This window comes from Leopardus geoffroyi, chromosome E3, assembly GCF_018350155.1.
Source record: "Leopardus geoffroyi isolate Oge1 chromosome E3, O.geoffroyi_Oge1_pat1.0, whole genome shotgun sequence".
Taxonomy (NCBI): domain Eukaryota; kingdom Metazoa; phylum Chordata; class Mammalia; order Carnivora; family Felidae; genus Leopardus; species Leopardus geoffroyi.
The window spans coordinates 38,006,127-38,024,818 of NC_059340.1; the positions used below are offsets into that span (position 1 = coordinate 38,006,127).

At 59.2% G+C, this 18,692-nt stretch overlaps 1 protein-coding gene across 4 annotated transcripts in view; it reads right to left on the reverse strand.

Moving 5' to 3' along the window:
• The window catches only part of MGRN1 (mahogunin ring finger 1), a 54,427-nt gene that overhangs the window by 2,110 nt on the left and 33,625 nt on the right, over positions 1-18,692 (reverse strand). Inside the window, exons 6-17 of one of the 4 annotated variants that reach the window (XM_045461053.1) lie at positions 18,180-18,246; positions 17,478-17,527; positions 15,308-15,355; positions 14,640-14,708; positions 13,024-13,183; positions 10,935-11,044; positions 8,217-8,282; positions 6,413-6,639; positions 5,381-5,498; positions 5,068-5,113; positions 3,519-3,617; positions 1,380-1,424 (exon numbers count right to left, since the gene is read on the reverse strand). In XM_045461053.1, coding sequence (XP_045317009.1) covers positions 1,384-1,424; positions 3,519-3,617; positions 5,068-5,113; positions 5,381-5,498; positions 6,413-6,639; positions 8,217-8,282; positions 10,935-11,044; positions 13,024-13,183; positions 14,640-14,708; positions 15,308-15,355; positions 17,478-17,527; positions 18,180-18,246 — 1,101 coding nt within the window. In that variant the 3' untranslated portion in view covers positions 1,380-1,383. The remainder of the gene's footprint in view (positions 1-1,379; positions 1,425-3,518; positions 3,618-5,067; positions 5,114-5,380; positions 5,499-6,412; positions 6,640-8,216; positions 8,283-10,934; positions 11,045-13,023; positions 13,184-14,639; positions 14,709-15,307; positions 15,356-17,477; positions 17,528-18,179; positions 18,247-18,692) is intronic. The other 3 variants (XM_045461050.1, XM_045461054.1, XM_045461051.1) reach the window with 3 other exon arrangements.

The window sequence follows — 18,692 nt, forward strand, 5'->3', positions numbered from 1 at the left end:
GGAACTCAGTCACACCCAGCCAGAGGGGAGTGGACGTGGACCAGGGTGCACATCCCGTGCTCAGAGCAGCCCCAGGACCCCACCCAGCCTTCTTTAGAGGCCTTTTTGGCCATTTCCACACTGTTGCCTCCCGATGCCACGAGGCACTCTGTCCCTGGACCAAGTCTGCCCCCCGGGGTGCTGGTGCTGGAGCTGTGACCCAGGCCTACAGCAACTAGTGACCGGCACCACGCTCAGGGCCGCACAACACCAGCTGCCAGCCGCCCGCCTGCTGAAGACGGGCTCCTCAGGACACTCCTCCAACAGCAAACCAAGGAGTGCTTCTGCCACATGTCACCCATGACACAGCCTGAGGCGCAGGAACTATTAGGGGCTGTGGCTTCACGCAGGGACTCAGCTCTGCTATGCAGCCTGCAGGCAACATCCAGTTCTCCATAGCTCGGCCTGACCTGTGTGTATTTTCTACTTCTGGAAGTTTCACCTCCATCACAGCACTCAGCAATGACACGGAGGACAGGGCCAACTTTATGCAAGGGTTGGGCCCTATTTCAACAGTGGGTAAGATTTGTCAGAAGAAACATTCAAGGAGAGCAAGAAAGGCTCGCGTGGGAACATAAGAGCAGCCGTCGAAACAAGTGGACAAAGACCGAAGCTCAGGACAGCTGCCTGGGGGATGGTCGCACGCCAGCCGGAGCTGCCGGGCCGGGCCGGGCCTCCTGCTGGCTCGCTCCACCCAACACAGGTCTGGGAAAACTTGGGCCACCGGAGGCACCAGGTTTCCAGAGCCGCTAACATCAGGCAAAGGAAGGGAAGAGGGTCCTCAAAGCACTTGCCTATGTGCTGGTGGTGCTCTTGGAACAGCCTTCTATGAAACAATCATTTGGCAAAGTCACCCAGGTAGAGGGCAACTCCCTGGCAGGGTGGGGGGGTGGGCAATGACGTGGGGTCAACCTCACATGGCCTCCTGACAGACCAATTTCAGCATGTGCTGGTGTTCCAGAAGGTTCCACAGGTAGGCTGGGGGACAGGTTAGTGAGCAGCAACAGTGGGGTCTCAGCAAGGGCTGTCACCATTCCTGAGGCCCTGGAAGAGCCTGCCTGGGCTATCTAGTCCAGACAGAAAAAGTTCTGGCTCCGGAAGTCAGCCAAGGCCAGACCTCCCAGGACCACCTCTCAAGGGCAAAGGTGTAGCACATTTGGGGAGCTCTGGATTCAGAATCCAGGACCCCAGGGAAGACACGGATGCGGAGGAAGCCCAGAGAAGGGGAAGGAACCCCCCAGGGAGGGAGCAGGAGAGCCAGCTGGCGAGGTCCTCTCTCCAACATTGTCAAGGATGCCCCTCAGAGCCACCCCACAACGCGTAGGAAGGCGATCACGTACCAGCTTACTCCTCTATACCAACAGAGCAGGAGTCAGGCCCCAGGGCTGTGCAGAGGAGGAGAGACATGGAAGCTCAGTTAGCAAAGCGCTAGACAGACCAGCACGTTCCGCAGCAAACGCACTGCTTTAGGACAAGAGTCCCCGGGGGCACGCGGGGTAGGGGGGGTGCACACTGATGTGCTGAAACAGGAGAACAGAGCACCGGGCCGCAGTCCAACGCAGAGACTTTCAGCCAGGACAGGCCTGGGCAGGGGTGGCGGGGCGGGGCCAGGAAGGGCCCCGCCCGGCAGCTAGGTGTTCACCAGTTAAGTTTATGGGTTTTCCCCACCTCCGAACTCTGCAATCAACAGGGGACACTGAGGTTCAAAAAACTATGCCCGTGCCTCCACAGGAGAGCTGTGCCGGTGTGTGCACGTCCGGTTCTCTTGCGCACGCGCTCTCTCTCTCTCTCCCTCTCTCTCTCTCTCTCTCTCTCTCTCTCACACACACACACACACACACACACACACACACACACACACACGCACACCAGATGGGAACAGAAGGTGCGGCTTAGAAGTAAAGGAAGACAGGTAGGTACACGTGCTTATGAAGGTGGGCACATCGGTGAGGACCTGCCCAACTCCTGACAGTGCTGCCTCCCCCACACCCGTGGGGCACGGGACCAAGAGCCTCGGTGTTGCCCCACCCTGCTGGCTATCCTGCCCCTGGGCTGGGTTTGGCCTTCCGCTGACTTCAGCCTCTCCACCGCCTCCACAGCAGAGTGCCTCCTGCCACTGGCCTGGGGTAGAGGTGAGAACGCCACACCACGGGGCCTGGTGTCCCCTGTGGGTGGAGCCCAGCCTGTCCTGACCTGCAGACTCTGGCATGGGGCACGGGGTGGCACCGCCAGGTGGGGTCAAGGTGCCCCTTCACCCAAAGGATCACAACTACACTTGTGCTTGTAAGTCCCTCTCTGGACTCTCCCCGCACCCCAAGCTTTTAATTACAATGAAATCATTGAAGTTCCTTGAAAGAACTTACTGGAATTCTATGTTACTCTAAGGAACACTGGTCCCCGACAAGGCTTTCACCCACGGGCTTCTCTTCGGGTAGGCCCCAGGGTGCTGATGAAACACACTCCCCTGCTTTCCTGCACCTGCCGACTGTGGCCCCTCTGGGCTAACGGGACCCCGTCTGCACAGGCTACTGCCTGTCCCTATGCTGGGGCGGGACAAGAGACCCTTTCAAACCAAGCACATCACAGGTAGGCCAGATGCACAGGTCAGGTCACTGGGAACTGAGCAGCAGTGGGTCCTGGGATAGGCGGGTGGCAAAGGTGCTTCCCAGACATGTGGCAGGAGCCAGACTCTCCGAGGACATCATGGCTGTTGACGTTGATCTCAGATCCTCAGATGGCATCTTAGCACGCAGCAGGCAGAAGTCTCTGAGAACCCCTGACTCCTGTCCCCCATCTTTGGAGCCCAGAACTTAAAGCTGAGGATCTTGACCCAGAGGAGCTGGGGACAGGAGGCTCCAGGCAGAGGCTTTTAGAAAAGGGGGGCAGAAGCAAGACCCCTCCCCAACTGTGCTTGGGCCTTACAGGCGCCTGGCACCCCAGCCTATCCTTCCATCCCTCGCCTGGGCCCTGTGGGTGCTCGTGGTAGGGGGCTGATGCCAGCATCAGGCCCGGGGCACGCAGGTAGTTTTCTGCTTGTAGCTCCCTGGGGCAGAGGCCCTGCTGCTGTGCACCCGAACAGGGGCTGCCAGGCCCATGGATGAAAAGTCAGGGATTCCAGCGGGACTAGCTGTGCTTGCCTGGCCCCAAGCAGGAGATAGAGAGAAGGGCCACAACCTTCCTTAAACAAGGGGCCTTTCCTGCCTTCCTGATGCTGAGCTGTTTCTGGAGTGTGAAGGGGCCTCACGCACAGGCTCTGCCCCAAAGAGCAAGGAGCTGCAGGAGGGGTGACTGTGGAGCCGGGGCCTGGCTGTGCTTTGGGGTTGACAGGAGTGTGGGCAGAGCCAGGGAGGGAGACCTAGGCTCCTGACAGGCCAGCCGCTCCCTGAGCAGGCAGATCAGCCCCCAGCTCCGTGCGGCAGTGACAGCACTGCCCGCGCCCCCCACTCCCGCCCACCCCGGCTGAGCTCAAATGCCGTTACCTGGCAGGTAGATATCGGCCGGCAGGCGGGGCTGGCCGCGGCTGCAGGGCTCAGGGCTGCCGTCCTGCAGGACGTTCTCGATGGATGGCACTCGGCTCCCTGCAGAGGAGGGGGCAGGTCAGAGGTCTACAGGCGAAGGTGGCCACTGTCCCTCTTCTGGTCAGGATCCCCGGGAGCCTCTTTCCTCCCTGAGGGCTCTACAGCCACTGTGAGTCCAGTCCCAGCCCAAGACTCTGCTCTGACTCCCTCCTCTGCCCTCTAGGCCTGAGAGGCAAAGGTTTGCTTTTCTTTACTTCCCTTCTCTCTCAACTCTACCTCAGGGCTTTTGTTTTGACTTTTATTATAAAATCATTATGTACCCCTTTAAAAAAAAAAACAAGAAGGAATAGTGATAGATTTAACATCTCCGGCTTACCCGTACCTTTCCTGCTGGCCCCGTGCCCCAGAGCGGGGAGTGAGCGGGCCTGCATGTGGCCACCCTCCCTATCAACAGCAGCTCCTGGTGCTGCCCAGGGAGCTCTCGAGGGGGAGGGCCCCTCCGCAGACGAGGGGCCTGGGCCCTGTGATGGGCACAGAAGAGAGCCACCTGGTCGGGCACATGCTCTGCACAGGCAGGAAGGAGCGGAGGTCGAGAGAGGGTGAGGCCCACCCAGGAGCCCAGCCTGGGAGGCAGAAGTGACGACACCCCTGATGGGCCCCCTGCCCCAGGCGCCAACACTCACACCCAAACCCAAGGCCCCAGGCCCAGCAACCCACAGGCGGGCCCCACACACGGTGGGTGGGGAGTCACGCTGGGGAGAGACGTGGGTCACCCTGTGCAGTGCCGGCTGGGAACCTCCTGGCCAGGAGGGGGGTCACAGCAACTGAGCAGCTGCAGCTTATTTTGGGGTCTTCACCATGCTGTAGGCCTGGGAGCCAGCCAGCTTGCCAGGGCCACTTCCGGGCTCTGTCACCTCCACATTAAATGGCCTGGGGCCTCCAACCACCCCAACCTGGAGCCTCTGTTTCCTCACCCGCCCAACAGTAGGGAGGAATGACCGAGACAAAGGAGTGGCAGCATCTCCCAGCTGGTAGAGGGAGGCTTGGGAAGCACCTGGTCACATCCTGCAGCCACTGGGAGGTCAGCTGGGGGTCATCCCCCCACGAGGAGCCCAGGGCCCATCGGTGGCGGCTGGGACTCAAGCCCCAGCAGGCCGCTGTATGCTACACTCTCCACGGGACACAGGGGCACACAGAGGAGCGGCCCGGCTGAGCTGTGCACCCGCACTGGGGACCCTGGGCCTCTCCAGGTGGCACCTGAGGACCCCGTACAGGACAAGCAGGAAGAGCTGACCATGTGCAGAGACCCAGGCAGGAAAGAAGATGACTGCCACTGGGAAAGGCCGGCTGGGCACGGAGGGAAAAAGAGAAGTGGCCGGAGGCTGTCCCCTGGGACAGCCAGCAGAGAGGAGCCCGTGACTCCCAGCGGGGGAGCCGGCACACGCTCTCCACACACCTCGACCTCCCGGCAGCGAGGCCCCGAACACGCTCCTCAAAATGGAGGGCTTACCTTGCTTTAGTGCCGACGCCTCGTCCACGTCCTCCGTCACAAAGCTCTAGGAAACGAGGACAAAGTGTGTCCGCAGCTCTGCTGCCGCCACCGGGGGATGGGGCTGCAGGCCGTCGGGGGACAGCAGGGCGAGCTGACGCCGGCCCCCCCAAACAGGACCCACCCCACAGATGGGGAAACCAGCTGAGTTCACCGCGTGAGCAGCGGTGGAGGCGGCCCAGGGCACGCTTTGCCACAGGTCTGGGAGGCCAACAGACGGGCAGTGGGGACAGGGTGACAGATGGGTCTCGGCGAGGCGGGGAGGGGGCCTCACCTCGGGGGAGCTGCTTAGCGCTAGCCCCGCCCCACTCAGCGGGGGAGGGGCGTCCGAGTCCTGGGAGAGCTTCTCCTCATCCTCCTCGTGGATGGGAGACGACGGAGACCGCAGGGTGCTGGCAAAAGAGAAGACGGGGGTAAAGGACAAGTGGCTGATAAACACCAACCCACTAAAGCCAACGTCACCCGTGGGTGAGGCCGGGGGCTGCCACACAGACGCCCCCAGGGGAGGCGGGTGCAGACGCAGAACGCCCGCAGGCCCAGCGGCTGGAGAGGGGCTGGCGCGGTGCGAGCTGGCGCAGGCCTGCACGGGCTCCGTATCTCCGGGAGGAGAGGGCGTCGTAACAGTCCACCCCTGGAGCAGGGGTGCGGGGTGTGGGTGAGCAGCAGGAGAGAGCCCCACGCTGCTCTGTGGAGTGGTCCTGTCACACGTGCAAGTCGTGGGGGCTGTGGCCGGTTTTACAGAACTTCTGCCTGAACTTTTCTTAAAAAAGAAGAGCACCCATGCGTGGAGACACTTAACACAGAAGGCTGGTCGCCCGCATCTCACACGCGTCCAGGTAAACCGTGACGGGACCCTCTGCTTGGCGGGCGTAACAAGGGAAACGTCGTGAGCAAGGTTTGGCGGGGCCCGGGTCTGGCTGCCACTGGTGCTCACACAGCAGGACGTGCTCATGTGACAAGACCCCAGAAAGTCCCGGAACCCTGCCTGCCACTCACGAGGCTCCCTCCTACATCCTGTGGTTTGTTGCTCCCGTGTGGCCTGGGACGGGGAAGGATGCACCCCCACCAGTGCATCTTTTCTGCTGCTTCGCTGTCTCGTCTGTCGTAACCAGCCTTAGCCATAAACCTAACCTGCTACTGGTTCTTGGTTCCGGGGGTCATTCTGGTGAATTCCCCAACAGAGCACTGTAAAACTCAAGTGTCTGCACTTCTTCCCGGACACCGCAGCCCCCCCGCCACCTGCCACAGAGCACCTGGCTGGGTTCCCACATGCCAACCCCCAAGGGGATCCTAGCGCCAGCCTCACCTGTCGGGGGATTTGCTCCTCGGCTTGCCCTTCTGGTGGCTGCTTTCCAGGATTCGATCGATCCCAGCAAGGGGACAACCGGCCTGGGACAGGCCATCTGAGACGCCTGAGTAGGTGATCTCTTCGTAAAGGGGGGCTGAAGGGACGGCCGGGGAGATGGCCCGAAGGCCGTTGAGCGCCTCAAGCAGGGAGATGGGCTCATAGCCGGGTGGGATGCTGTCAGAGCTCTGTGGGGACAAGAGCAGGTGAGGGACGGGCTGGCCAGGCTCCCTGCCCACTGCCCTGGGCCACAAAGCCCCAGACACTGGCCTTGTGCCCCAGGGATGCTCTCCTCCCCAGAACCTGCCTTCTGACCATCTCCTGTCCACTCCACCTTCCAGAGACCTATATCCACCTCCCTCAGAGGGACGCCAAGAACACAAGAGCAGCCTAAGACACCCTCTGAGGGCCCCCTTAGTCATCAGCTGCAGCCCTGGACACCCAAATGGCCCGCTCGGTGCCCGTGACGAAGGAAGAGAGGGCGCCTAGCAGAGCCTCCCCACCCCTGGTCTCGGCCAGCCCCTACCTGGCTTTCTGTTCCTGCCTGGCACATGTGGAGAGTGAGGGGTCAGAGAGAGAGAGGAGGGCTCAGGAGCGGGTGTAGAGCAAAGCCATGCCAAAGGCGGGAGAGCCCAGTGGAGCCGCGTGTGTTCTAGACCAGGGAGGGTCTGGCCCCGCGAGGAGCTCTGCCCAACACAGGCATCTGGCCCAACTCGAGATCCTCAGTGGGCCTGAAGCAAGCGTCCACAGGGGCTGATGCGTGTTCCAGGTGGTTCTAATGGGCACCCCTGGTTCAGAACCAGTCTCCTCCAGTGCTGGGAGAGGAGCACATCAACAGACTGAGACTTGCTTTACGGTTAAAGGTGGGGAGATGCCCAGGTGCTGGGAAACGTCAGGCCCCCAGGCCACACTAGACAAGGTGAAGGGCAAACGCCCAGCTGCGCGCCCCCGGTGAAGCCCCGCCCACCTGACCGCTCCCCAGAAGGAAGGGAGGGAGAGCCACCTTTCAGGGCAGCGACGGATCAACCCTGGAGACCAAGGGAAGGCAGAAAGGCTGGGGTGGGGGCTCCCTGCCCTAGGCACACAGCCTCCTGAGTCCCCTGGTCACCTGGGCCTGTGGTGCCCTGCATTTGCTCCCAACCTGAACCTCCTCACCCTCCAAATGGGAAAAACCTCTACCTCCATCCCTGGGATGGCCCTCCAGGGATTTCCACCTCTCTAAGTTCTGCCAAGGGGCCACAGGCGTCAGTGAAGGCTCCAGGCAGAGGCCGCCCGCCTGCTCCCTGAGATGCAGGGAAAATGCAAGAAAACCAAGTCCTCGGCCCAAAGAGCTCACATCCAGGGGGAGAGGCAGAGGATGCAGGACAACAGGCAAGCGCGAGGAAGACTGTTTGCAAAAACTAGCAGCAACGTGAGTTCCACCTCCGACATCATTCCACTGCCAGCAAGAAAAAAAAGGGAAACGAGGCCACTGGGGACCACGGGCAGAAGCAGAGCTGGCGAGAAGGGGCAGCCTGAGGCGGGCGCCGTTGCCGCCTGGCAGCGGGGATCCGAGACACTGGCTTTTTGCCGACAGACCTTGAGCTTTGCTTGTTCCACAAAACTCCCTTCCTGGGCAGGGACGCCGGGACTGGGGAGAGTGGATTTGACAGATTAAATTAACCAAACACGTTAGCCTGGGGTGAAAATGACTTCCCATACTTGTCATTGGTTTAATCATTAGGGTGCGGGGCAAAGATGTGGCCATAGGGCCAAACACACTTACTGTTTCCCTTTTAGGTTTCTTGCTGGCCAGTGAGGCGGGGTGCGCCTTTGATTTTTTAAAGGGACACTGTCAAGATAAAAATCATACGTTTTACGACTGCCACCCCCCGAACGGCGCTGGAGCTGGCTGGCTGGGGTCTCTCAGCTTTGCCGGCCTCCAGGTGAGCCATGAGCCTGTGCCTGGCAAACCGCACCTGCACACGAAGTTCGGGGACCTGACCAAGTGCAGATTCTGCCCCAGGGGCCTGGGCCTGGACATTTATGCAACTCCCAGGAGGCCATGCCATTGGTGGAGCCCATCCCTGTCCCACTGCCCACCCGTGGTCTGGGTCACCCCAAGAAGCCGGTCCTGGCCAGCACAGGCAGGAGAGTGGCCAGGCGCTCCCCACAAGTGGGCCCAGCTAGGCACAGGGAAGGGACAGGCTCCTGCACGTTTTTGAGGCTCTGTATAAACTTATTACCAACGTCCAACTCCTCGAGGAAGCTGGGGAGAAAAATTGGTCCCAAATCACCCCTACTCATTGATAACATTAACAGACCCACTGAAGACAATTTGGCTTCTCTGTGGCGCTTCGTGGAAACTGCTTAGACGGGACACGTGGCAGAGAACAAGAACCCACGTACCCTACCTTAACCTTCTGGAGGGGAAGGCACTGGCCCTCCGGGGCAGGTGAAGCTTACAACCCAAGCCTCAGTGTGCCCTGTACTTATCCTTGGGATAAGAGGGGCAAACATGGAAGGTCAGGCCTGATGCTCAGATGCCAGGGCAGAGCCTGGAGTGGCACAGACAAGCTACAAAAAACCCACCATCCACCCCTGGGTGTCCGTCCCTCCAGAACAGTGACTCCTCCATCAGGAAACAATCACACCTCAGCGCTGCTCCTCTCTCTACCGGAAGTATACTGCTGGAGGAAGTATGTGATGTTCCTCGAGCCCAACATGAAATTTGCTGGAGGGCTGTTCCGGGAGTAGTAAGCCCTGGTGCCAACAGGGGCCCAGCAGGCAAAACACATAGTGTCGCTGGCCCGGGATGAGTGGGGGTGATGGGACCCCACCTTAGGGCGGCCTTGTGTCTGCTCCAGCTGTGAGACCACAGGTTCATATTTTGAAAGAGAAGCCAGAAATCTGAGTCTTAAGGAAAATTTCCAGACTTTCTTTTTTTTTATGTTTGTTTATTTTTGAGAGGGGGAGAGAGAGAGAGAGTCCCCACACACGCACAAGGTGGGGAGGGGCAGAGAGGAGAGACAGAATCCCAAGCAGGCTCCGTACATCAGCGCAGAGCCTGACACAGGGCTCAAACTCACAAACCACAAGACCATGATCTGCGTCAAGTTCAAGAGTCAGACACTTAACCGACTGCGTCACCCAGGAGCCCCTACAGACTTTTAAACATTGGCGCAAGGGGGTCCTGGGTGGCTCAGTTGGCTGAACACCTGACTCTTGGTTTTGGCTCAGGTCACGATCCCAGGGTCGTGGGATCAAATCCTGTGGTGGGCTGCATGCTGAGCGTGGAGCCTGCTTAAGATTCTGTCTCCCCGCTGTCCCTCCTCCCACTCACGCTCTCTCTCCCTCTCAAACAAAAAAAATTTAAACAAACAAGCAAACTTTGGCCCAATATTCAGAAACACCATATGGGCCAAACATTACGCCCACCGGCCCAATGCAGGAACCCATCTTGTGGGTGTGCAAACCACAGGGTTTGGGTCCTTTGTCCCATGTAGACAGTTGGCAGGGCCTCTAAGAATCAATGAATCCCAACAACCTCAGCCGAGAGCCAAGAAAATAGACCCACTGGCTGACAACTGCTGTGGCCGTCTGGGACCCAGGAGCTCAAGACCTCTGCCTGCCCCCTGGCCTGCTCCTGGCCCCTTTCTGCCCTGCCTGCCCTGCCAGCCTCCCCTTCCCACCCTATCCCTGTCTCCGATGTGCTTCTCTGCCCATGTCTCAATACCTACCTTCCTGCCCTCATTCCTGTCTCTCTTCATCTCTCCTGGTGTCTCTCTCTGTGTCTCTGTGATTCTGTGTCTCTGCTTATCTCTCTGCCTATCTTTCTGTGTCTCTACATCTCTCCCTGTCTTCTGCCTATCTCTTGAGCCAGAGAGCCATCTCTCTCCCCAAAGCCTGACTCCGACTCCCCTCATCTGCCAGCACAAGCTCTACCTTATGGTTTCCCGGAAGCAAGGTGGACACCTGCCAACATGCCCTCCTGTGTGTCCAGGCCGGACACCCCTTTTCAGGGGCAGAGAACGCGTGGCGGACAAGTTGCAGCCGTCCTCTGGACGACACCTCACTTCCCAGGACCCACAGAGTGGCCCATGGCTGGTAGAATGATGGTGACAGACGCTCCAAGGTTACCTGCCATCGGGTGTCCCTTGTTCTTGGCAAACAACAACACGCCCCGGAGCCGGGGCTCACTGGGCCCGGCCTGGATCACCCTGGTCAACCTCACCACCACTTGTGGCAGGCAGATGAGGGCAGAGGCTCAGAGAGGCGGAAGACACAGAGGGAGGCAGGCAGTCCGGCCCTGCCCTTCCTTCCAGCCACACTTTCAGAGTCCCTGACCAGCAAGGCCCCACTGGGAACCTGAAGCCACTAACACAAAGGTAAGCCCTGAGGGCATCTGGACGCCTGAGGGTCTCTGCAAGTGGTCAGGGGCTTCCTGCAGACCCCCTCCTGACTCTGCTGCACACCCCTCAACAAAGAAGAAAGAGGCACTTACGGAATGCTCATCGTGGTCCATGCTCTGGGCCAGAACAGGGCTGAAGGAGACCGGAGACAGGGCTCCTGGCTTCTTCCTCACCGCCCGGATCTGCAGGAGGGCCCGGAAAGCTATGGCAGAGGGAAGGGTGCCCATCAGGTAAGGGGCAGCCAGTTCCAGCACCACTGCGGCTCCCCAGGCTCCGGGGATGCTGGCCACCCACCCTACAGTGGTCCTGGGTCAAGCCACGTTTCTGAATCCGAAGCAAAACAGAGTCATAATGAAACAGCCCAGAAGGGAGCTTTCTCCCCCGGGTCCTGCACTGTCCCCAGCTCAGGCAGAGCTGCTAGGGCAGCAAGCAGGGCATGGCAGCCTCTCACATGCCAAACCCCACTATGCACTCAACGGTGAGCGTGGCTGGGTCACACCTGGTGACCAGCTAAAAGCCGAGTGGGCCCGGACACTGGCCAGTGTCTTCCTGGAAGTTATACCAAGGGCAGGCAGACGTATGTACGTGAACGTCGCCGACGGCACCTTCTCTATCCCGGGAAACGAGAAGCAGCATAGAGTTGGGAATAAGTTAGGAGACAGACTATTGATGGTATAACGTCAGGCCCACTAACAAGAGTATAATGTTTACTTGAAGTGCACACACACACAACACACAGTCACAAACTGCATCAGCACTCACTGCAACAAGACCAGAGACAACCACATCCTCAGCGTGAGCAGCAGTCACCCCGGGTTGCGGGCCCCAGAGACGAGGGTCCTGGTCCAGCTCATCCGGCCCAAGCGCTACATACATCTGCCAGGGACCCTCGCTCTAGGCTGTCTAGACCCTGGGCCTCCAGATCATATGCACCCTACACCCCTGAAAATGCCCAGGAGGCGAGGCACGTGGGGGAGGTCGGGGCTCAGACAGCAGAGGCTACCGGCCCTCCATGCTACAACTGTCCCAGCACAGGCTGGGGGCCCCGCCGCCTGTCCCTCCAGGGCCAGCACGCGGCCCCCCTGCAGCCTCCCCTCCCAACCCCCAACACCTCATCAGGGCTGGGCTCCGGACCCCACACACCCCACGGCCTCATCCTCTACCTCCACGTGCTCAGCCTGCCCTGTGGTCCGTGCACACACCTGTCTGTCTCGGGGGACAACCAGTGGAGACCCACGCCGCTCCTTACTAGCTGTGACCTTGCACAGGTTTCCTCCGAGCCCCGGAGAGTGATGATAAGACAAGCATGGCAGTTCTGGTCACACAGCTGCATTCTGGCTCGGGAGCGCGGGGTGAAGCAGGAGTACCCCCTCCCCCGCCCCCAGCCCCAAGGACGCTGTGACCAGCACACCCAGGTGTGAAACGGCAGGAAGGCTTTCTCCAAAAAGCCATCATCTACCTACTAAATGATGACACCTGCAGCTCCTGTGAGCGGGCTCTCTCCTCACCCACACCCTGGTCCCTCCCTGCCGGGACCCACCCACCAGCCTGATGCTCATTTTGATCCGTGGGATTTTCTGCCCTGAGAATGTCTGAATTCCTCCACTGGAAGACAAACACCATTCAGAATCACACTCCATGCGGTAACTTTGAGAAAATGTCTGAAGTGCTCCAGGAAACCAATCCCTCAATCACCTTCCACCTAGCTCACTTTACACCTCACCGGGATGGTTTTTTAAATCAAAATATTTTCCGTGTAACATTTAAAGATTTGAGGGGCAACGGGGTGGCTCAGTCCATGAAGTGTCCGACTCTTGATTTGGACTCAGGTCACGATCTCACAGTTCGCTGGGCTCTGTGCTGACATCGCGGAGCCTGCTTGGGATTCTCTCTCTCTTGCTCTGACCGCCCCGCCCCCTGCACACGCATGCTCTCTCAAAACAAATGAAATAGAAGTATTTTTAAAAATAAATAAAGATTTGATTCACTGGTCGATTTCTGTCCAGCTGCAATTTCATTGCAAGAACCTCCTTGGCGCGCCCTCCCCGGCCGTTAACTCCCCGAGTCTAATTTTCTGAGGAGGGGAGCCACGCAGGCGCGAGCGGGGTCGCCGTGGCTGCTAACCACCCGCGCCACCTCCACGTCCCACTCGCCGTGCCCTGGGCGGGAGGCCCCACTCACGCAGCCGGCAGATGGGGCAGTTGCTGGCCTGGTAGCGCAGTGTGTCGGCGCACGAGTTGCACAGGCACAGGTGCCGGCAGGGCAGGATCAGCGTGTCCCGCAGGTCCGACAGGCACACCACACACTCGTTGCTGTTGTCGCTGTTCTCCTCATCCGACGGCTGCAGGGACACGAAGGGCACCGGGGTCGGTGGGCTCCCACGGGCCGGAGGAAGGGGCCGGGGCGGGGAGAGGGGCGGGCAGGCGTTTCCGTCCCTGGCCGTCCCCCCAGCCGTCCCCCCAGCCGTCCCCCGCTTCCCCTGGGGGCTGCTGTGGCAGAGGGGAGCCCAAGAGAGCAGAAGAAGGTCACCCCGGAGCAGGACTCCCTCGGGACACGTGGCCCAGAGCCGCACTCACAGGGCACCAAGCTCAGTCCCGGCCTGTGCGCGGCCCAGCACAGAGGAGAGCCTGGGACTCCCCCCCACCCACGTACCAAACCCCGAACATTCTGGTCTCCTTCTATTCCTCAGAACCAAAAAGAAAACGTGGAAAGGACCCAACACTACGGAGCAAGTCTCGCACAGGGTACCCACTTACTGGGTTAAAGCAGAAAAGGACTGACACGCCCAACCCGCCTAATCGAAATGAGTGTCTGGATCAAAAGACGGCAACACTGCACAACAGCAAGCTGTGGCCCCACCACCTGTTTCCATAAATAAAGTTTTACTGGAAGTTTACAGCCATGCCCCTGGTTTCCAGACGGCTACGGCTACTTGTGCGCTACACGTAAAATCAGGGCACTGAACGCACACGACAGACACGGTACGGCCAGTACAGTTAAAATATATACTTCTGGGCCCTTAACAGAAAGTCGGCCAGCCTCCAGTGTTAGCATGTGAGACACACACAGGGCACTCACTTGAGGCTAAGGGCCTGATCAAGCACCAAGCTGCCCTGACTTCCAGCTTCTAGTGGGTTCCAGAGATCACAGAAGCTGGGGTGCAAGACTTCCAGACATTTTTAAGAGATGGCCCTTTCACTTGTGCCTTTAAAACGACGACAAAGGCACAGGTTGATTCTCTGCTACCCTTCCCTGGCTGCGCCGGACCACAGCCCTGTCAGACACACGTTTCAGTTACAAGTGTGCAGGCGCTCGTGGCTGGGAGGTGAGCCGGCTGGCGGAGGGTAGCACGGGGTCCCACAGCCCCAGGCTATCTCTGCTAACCTGACGGGTGGCCAGCCAATGATGTGAACAAGCCAGTGAATTTGCTGGAAAAAGGACAAAATATCCCATAGATCCTGTTCACTTACTGATTTATTATTATTTTTAAGTAATCTCTACGCCCAACATGGGGCTCCAACCTACAACCTCCAGATCAAGAGTCACACACTGTGCTGGCTGAGCCAGCCAGGCACCCGTCTCTGTTAAAAAGGTAAGGAAAAATGGAGCCTGGGGTCCCAGGGCCTCCAGGAGAAGGCACACAAGGGGACTAGCTCATCCACCACCAGCCCCCGGGCCCTGGCCAAGACTGGGAGATCCAGGCAAGTCCCTCCAGGAACCTGCTCCTATATGGGTGGAAGGAAAGCTAGGGAGGGAGGTCCATCTGAAGTCTGGCGGGTGTCACTACAAGCACATACCTTTGTCTCCTGGTTGTTCTTGTTCTCGATGCCATAGATCTCCTGCAGCAGGTAGCTGACCCGGTCCACCTGGAGAGCAGACAGGTAGCCGGGCACTTGCCCGCCCCCACTCAAGGGCTCCTCTGCACCCACCTGGCCCAACACCACTTCCCGGGGGCTGGACCTGGTTCCCAGGGCAGTCGTGGTTTGAAATTCTGTCCACCCGCACCTCAGGAAATGGGCCCCATGCCAGGAGAAGGGCAGAGAATCTGCTTCCTGCCCAGCCCAACCAGTAGCACGGGCAATAGGACGGGAGGCCCAGTGGTTCTGCCCCCTGGGGGGCATGGTGCCAACCTCTATATGGGCCAGGCAACCATACCCTCTGCCCACCTTACCATCCCCCTCCACAGAGAAAAACTACTTTGAACCCACCAGTCACGAGCTGCACAAGAGTGACCAGTCAGCTCTTACACTGACCAAGTTCAGAAGCGGCCTGAGCTGCTGTGTTTCCCACACGGGTCTATGGACCACAAACACGCCCTGTGCAGCTAGACGAGACTCGGGGCTAGGAGTCAATGCTGGGACACGGGCACATGCACACACCCGAGGAGGCAGATCCAGACTTCCCGGGGCCCAGATGATGACCCTGGAGTCAAAAGGGATCTTGATGTTTCTTCTACCAGACTTACGATTTGCTTCTGCTTTAAAGGTTTCACAGAGAAGCTACCGTCGACGTGCTACAGGGGGGAAAGATGCAGAGATCAACTCAGTCAAGCGGGTACCACTTAGCACTCTGCTTGGCAAGCTGCAGGCCGTTCCCCAGCCGTTCCACACCCACAGCTGAAGGACGGAGCCCAGCCAGTGTCTCCAAATGCGGCCCTCTGACTGGGCCTGGAAACTACCTAGAGGACCACCTCCTGGGTCCGCCCTGACGCAAGTAAAACACTTTCTCTGGGTAGTTCTCTTAAGCACATTCAGGTTTATGACCATCGGCTGGAGCTCTTAGAGCCTCCCAATAGCAAGAAGCAGCACCTGCATGGCAAGAACTAAGACAACCCAGTTCTAACCCCGAAAGGGCACGGCCCAGCCAGGAAGATAAAGCACGCACACACACACGAGACGAGGCACGCACACGTACACAGGAAAGCCCCAAGTCTAAACACGCCAAGAACTAAAGAGGACAGATGTGTTTGGTGGTATCTGGGGAGGCACACCACCGGGAGATGGAGGAGGTTAATTAAGGGACAAGACCTGAGATCTTGCAACAATACCAGTTGCCCCTCCGAGTCAACGGAGACCAACACTAGGCATTTGCAGGATGACGGACTCCAAAAATAAAGCAGTTTCTCACTGGGCTCTAGACCGGAAAGGCCAACGGCATGTTTGCCATTGACGGCCCCTAACTCCGCCAGAGCAATGCACAGGAAACACCGTCCCTTCTGACAAGGCCGGGCTTGGGGAGCATAGCTGGTGAGGGAGAGGCCCAACCTCTGCCCTGGGCGCTCTGTGTCACCAGCCCCTGGGGCTGGGCAGGGGGAGGCAGGGGGCACAAGACAGATGATTTAAAAAGGGGCCTCAGGCCCAGCTGCACTAATCCCTGGGGTGTCTGGAAAGACCCAGATCACAGGGAGGAGTTGGGCACTGCCCTTAATGCTCTCAAGGATGCAGACACACACCGGGCTGAGAAGGCTGGGGGCTGGGGGTCAGCAGATGCCCATGTGCAGTGCAAAGCCCAGAAGAAGCAGCCTGAGCCTGCTTTCCTCATGGGGTCCCTGATCATCGTCCACCCAGGCCACAGGCCGGTGCTGAAAACACTTTACAATCTCAAAGTGCAGGCCAATGTTCTGGGGACGTGGGGCTGTCAGCCATGGCCTTCTCCAACAGGGACTCACCCCACCACCTCCAGCAAGGGTCTCGGTGAGCAGGGATCTGCTCCCAACACAGCCACGCACGTGCTTGCTGCATGAACACACACACAACTGCTGGCCCCCATGAATAGCAGTGACCCCGTGACATCCTAACACGGAGACAATGGGGAGGCTGACAATCCCCACCACCACAGCCAACACACCCACCGCACCCTAAGTACTGTGGCCACGACACACGAACAGCAGGGGAGACTGGGAACTCAGGTCCACACAGACGAACGAACATCTAAGTTCAAATACACATCAGGCTGAAGGTAGCATTAAGTGAATCCTTGGACGTAAATGGCCTCTTATATGTGAGGCATCCCCAACTCAGGGACCCCAGGAGGGCCTAGATGTGACCCAAGGACATGACAAACAATGGGCCCAGTTCTGTCCTCACAGACACCAGAAGTAAGTGCAACAAATATCTGCCCCAGAAGTCTGGAAGGCCGCAGTGGGATGTGAGGTCAACCCAGCTCCATGGGACCAGGGTGACACAGCCACCTGGAGGGACGGCACAGCAGGCATGCAAGGACCAGGCCAGCCTAACAGGTTCCCATGGCCCTGGTGGGAAAGGCGGGGGTCCTGGGTGGTGACAACCCTGGGTGACCCCTCCACATCCCAGAGAGAAGCTGGTCTGTGAGCAGAGTCCTCCACAGGGGTGTCTGCGCCCCTATGCTGGCAGGTTACAGGGGGTTCTACAGGAGATGCCCCCTTACCACGCACCAGACACCCTTTGAAAACCCTCCCGCAGGGGATGCTGCTTCGAAGCCCGGCCTCCTGGAGCCCAGAATATGTGGAGAACCTCCCACCTGCCCTGAACGTCAGGGCACTAAGCCCATTTGGCCAAGGCCCAGACCCCAAGTTCAAACTTCTAGTTTCAAAACAGCACCCCTCTGCCCAGTGCTCCCAAGTCACAGTCAGAGTTAAGGGGCAGGGTGGCACTCACCTTTTCAAAGGCAGCCAAGAGCACGTGGGCGTGGCCGGTCACCTCCACAACTGCCCGGGGGAGAGAGGAACAGGGGATCAGAGCTGGCCTCAGTCCCTCCTCTGCCCCCCACCCTGAACTTCTTCCTAGCTGGTGCTTTCCCAGGCTCTCTGCCAGAGACCCCAAAACCTAGGGAGGACCGTCCTCATCTTGCCTTCCTCTGCCTGGGGGCCCACTGCTCCCTCTGGCCACATCTCCACGGCTGGCTCTGCACGGAGGGACATTTCCGCAGGGCCGAGGAGCTGGGACTCGGCCGGCAGGACTCCCACGCTGGGGGCTGGGGGGCTGCAGCCCACAGCGGTGGCAAGCCCAGCAGGAGGACACAGGGCCGGTCAGCCAATGAGCGTGGCCGCCCCGCTCTCTGGTCTTCCATCAACCCGCTGGGGGCGGACACAAAACCTGAGGCCTGTCTAGCGGCTGCTACCACAGTGGAAGCCAGGCAGCTGGCAATTCCTGAGTCGGGAGAAGGAGCTGAAGGGAGGGCCCCACAGCCCAGGAGGGGGCCCGACAGACGGACAGCTTGGGGCTTGAACCCTACGGCCTTAAAAGTGCTAAGTGGGCTGAGCCAACATCTTTCATCACGTTCGGAATCAACTCCTCGGCTGACTGAGGAGAGAAGCGTCCACGGCCTGGAAGGGGGATGCACAAGGAAAGGCCGCTCACCATCTCCTTCATCTACCACGGCCTGGATGACCACTGGAAACATGCCCCGGTCCAGGTCAAAGTTCAACTGAGGAGAAAACGAAGAGAGAACAGTGAGACTGAGCTGGAGGGAGGAGGCGCGGTGAGCAGGATGGCGTCGCGGCAGAGCTCATGCAGACACAGACAAAATGGCGAGGGAAGACAGACGTCAGGCTGCACTTTTCCCATTTCAGCGAAATAGATAAAAATGACTGACGTGGCAAACACGTGTAACTCAGTGGCATTAAGTACATTTGAAAGGCCACGTTCACCACCTCCACCATCCATTTCCAGAACACTCTTCATGTCCCCACAGGAACCCTGTCCCCATCACCACTCGCTCCCCAGCCCTCCCCACCTGCTAAGCCCCACTGTGTCCATAGGTACGTCCGGTCTGGGCATCGATTTTTTCTGTCTGGCCTCCTTCAGTGAGCACCATGTTTTCAAGGTTCACCCATGCCACACGCATGCCAGTGCTCCCTCCCTCAGGCTGAG